Source organism: Rana temporaria, chromosome 1 (genome assembly GCF_905171775.1).
Source record: "Rana temporaria chromosome 1, aRanTem1.1, whole genome shotgun sequence".
Classification (NCBI taxonomy): domain Eukaryota; kingdom Metazoa; phylum Chordata; class Amphibia; order Anura; family Ranidae; genus Rana; species Rana temporaria.
Genome location: NC_053489.1, coordinates 251,479,892 through 251,481,418, shown reverse-complemented (window position 1 = coordinate 251,481,418; position 1,527 = coordinate 251,479,892). Strand labels below are relative to the sequence as shown.

The 1,527-nt window shown below is 40.6% G+C and overlaps 1 gene segment (V, D, J or C); it reads right to left on the bottom strand.

Annotated features, from left to right (window-relative positions):
• Window positions 1–538: 538 nt before the first annotated feature.
• Window positions 539–1,316, bottom strand: LOC120940729. The segment is given in 2 exon segments: window positions 539–1,050; window positions 1,135–1,316. Coding segments are annotated over 2 exon segments (366 nt in total).
• Between the last annotated feature and the right edge of the window lie 211 nt (window positions 1,317–1,527).

Below are 1,527 nucleotides of genomic sequence, written 5' to 3'. Positions count from 1 at the left end.
CCGCGTTATTGGATTTGATTGACAGCAGGCTGCGCTGCTATCAATTTATCCAATCAAGAGCCCAGACACCGGTCAGAGAGGGTGTGGGTATCTCCGGCATGGGAAAAAATGGGCTCAGGTGAGTAAAACCGGGGGGGGGGGGGCTGGGGGGCTCCTCAGTAACAGAAGTTTTTTCACCTTAATTCATTAAGGTGAAAAAACACAAGGGTTTACAGCCCCTTTAATCAATGGGTCTTAGGTATTCAAAGCCATTCATACTACCAAAGGCTGCTGTCAGATGTGGGCAGCACTGGGGACAATGCTGCTGGCTTCTATATATAGAGTTGCACTGACAGATCAGGATTTTTCAGGGCTTGCTTACCTGCCTCAGTTTCTGCTGCCAGTGTGGGGAGTGTTTTTTTATTTGGTAAAGTGCATTCACGCCAAAATCGAATATTAAAAGCAAACTACTTTTTAAACTTTAAAATAACATTTGCCAAGCATTCAAAGGTACTAAAGAATTTTGTATGAAGTTTTTAAATTACTTTTAGTACAATTTTTCATTTGAAAATCTACTAGTGTATAACCAGTTTAAGATTGGTGTAGGAAAACACCTTTATATAATTAATGGAGGAAGCATTTATGGATGTTGTGCCTTAATGTGATATAGGGAAATATCAGTGAGGATATTCTGCAGCCAGCTGGTAAGAGGAAAGCATTACATCTGGATGTTTTTGTATGACAGATGTCATCCTTGGATCGCTGTGTCTCTAGCACAGTAATATGTGGCCGTGTCTTCCACTTTCAGATTGTCTATTTGTAGATGTGATGTGGTTATGGACGCATCAGATGTTATTGTGACTCTTCCCTGATATGAAGAGGAATAATCTGTACCTCCATTACCAGCATAAATCCTCCCAATCCATATCAGTCCTTTCCCTGGAACCTGTTGAGCCCAGCTTATATAGTAGCTGGTATATGTATATCCAGATCCTGTACAGGACATCTTCACACTCTCTCCGGGCTTTTTTATCCCTGAGGAGGACTGAGTAAGTGTTTGTGACATGACCCCTGTAACCAAGAATAAAAATATCATGAGAAATAAGATGATCCCATCAGAATGGTTTACTGCTTTTTTCTGTATTCCAGACTTACCAAGAAATGAGGACAGACACAAAAGACAACAGGATAGAAACATGATGTCTTATTGGCTTTAGATGTTCTGAATGTTCTGAGAGGACACCAAGATCTCAGTAGAACATCCCAGCCGGTCAGTTCAGCTTTTCTACCCGGCAGATGAGACAGGAAGCAGAGATGGGATTTGCATGAGGGGAAGACGACTATAAAAGGCTGAACATCCTCTTCTACCTACAATGAGGTGTATGGTATAGATCCTAGCTGTCCCTTGTGTGGGACCAAATCCCTATGTCCCTCTTTCTTTATTAGTTTCCTTTTTTTTGCGTTCTGGTGTATAGATCTCTATTGTTTTTGTTTTTTTTTAACAATTAAAATGTATTTAAAGCACCACACATTTCCCCATTTTAGAAA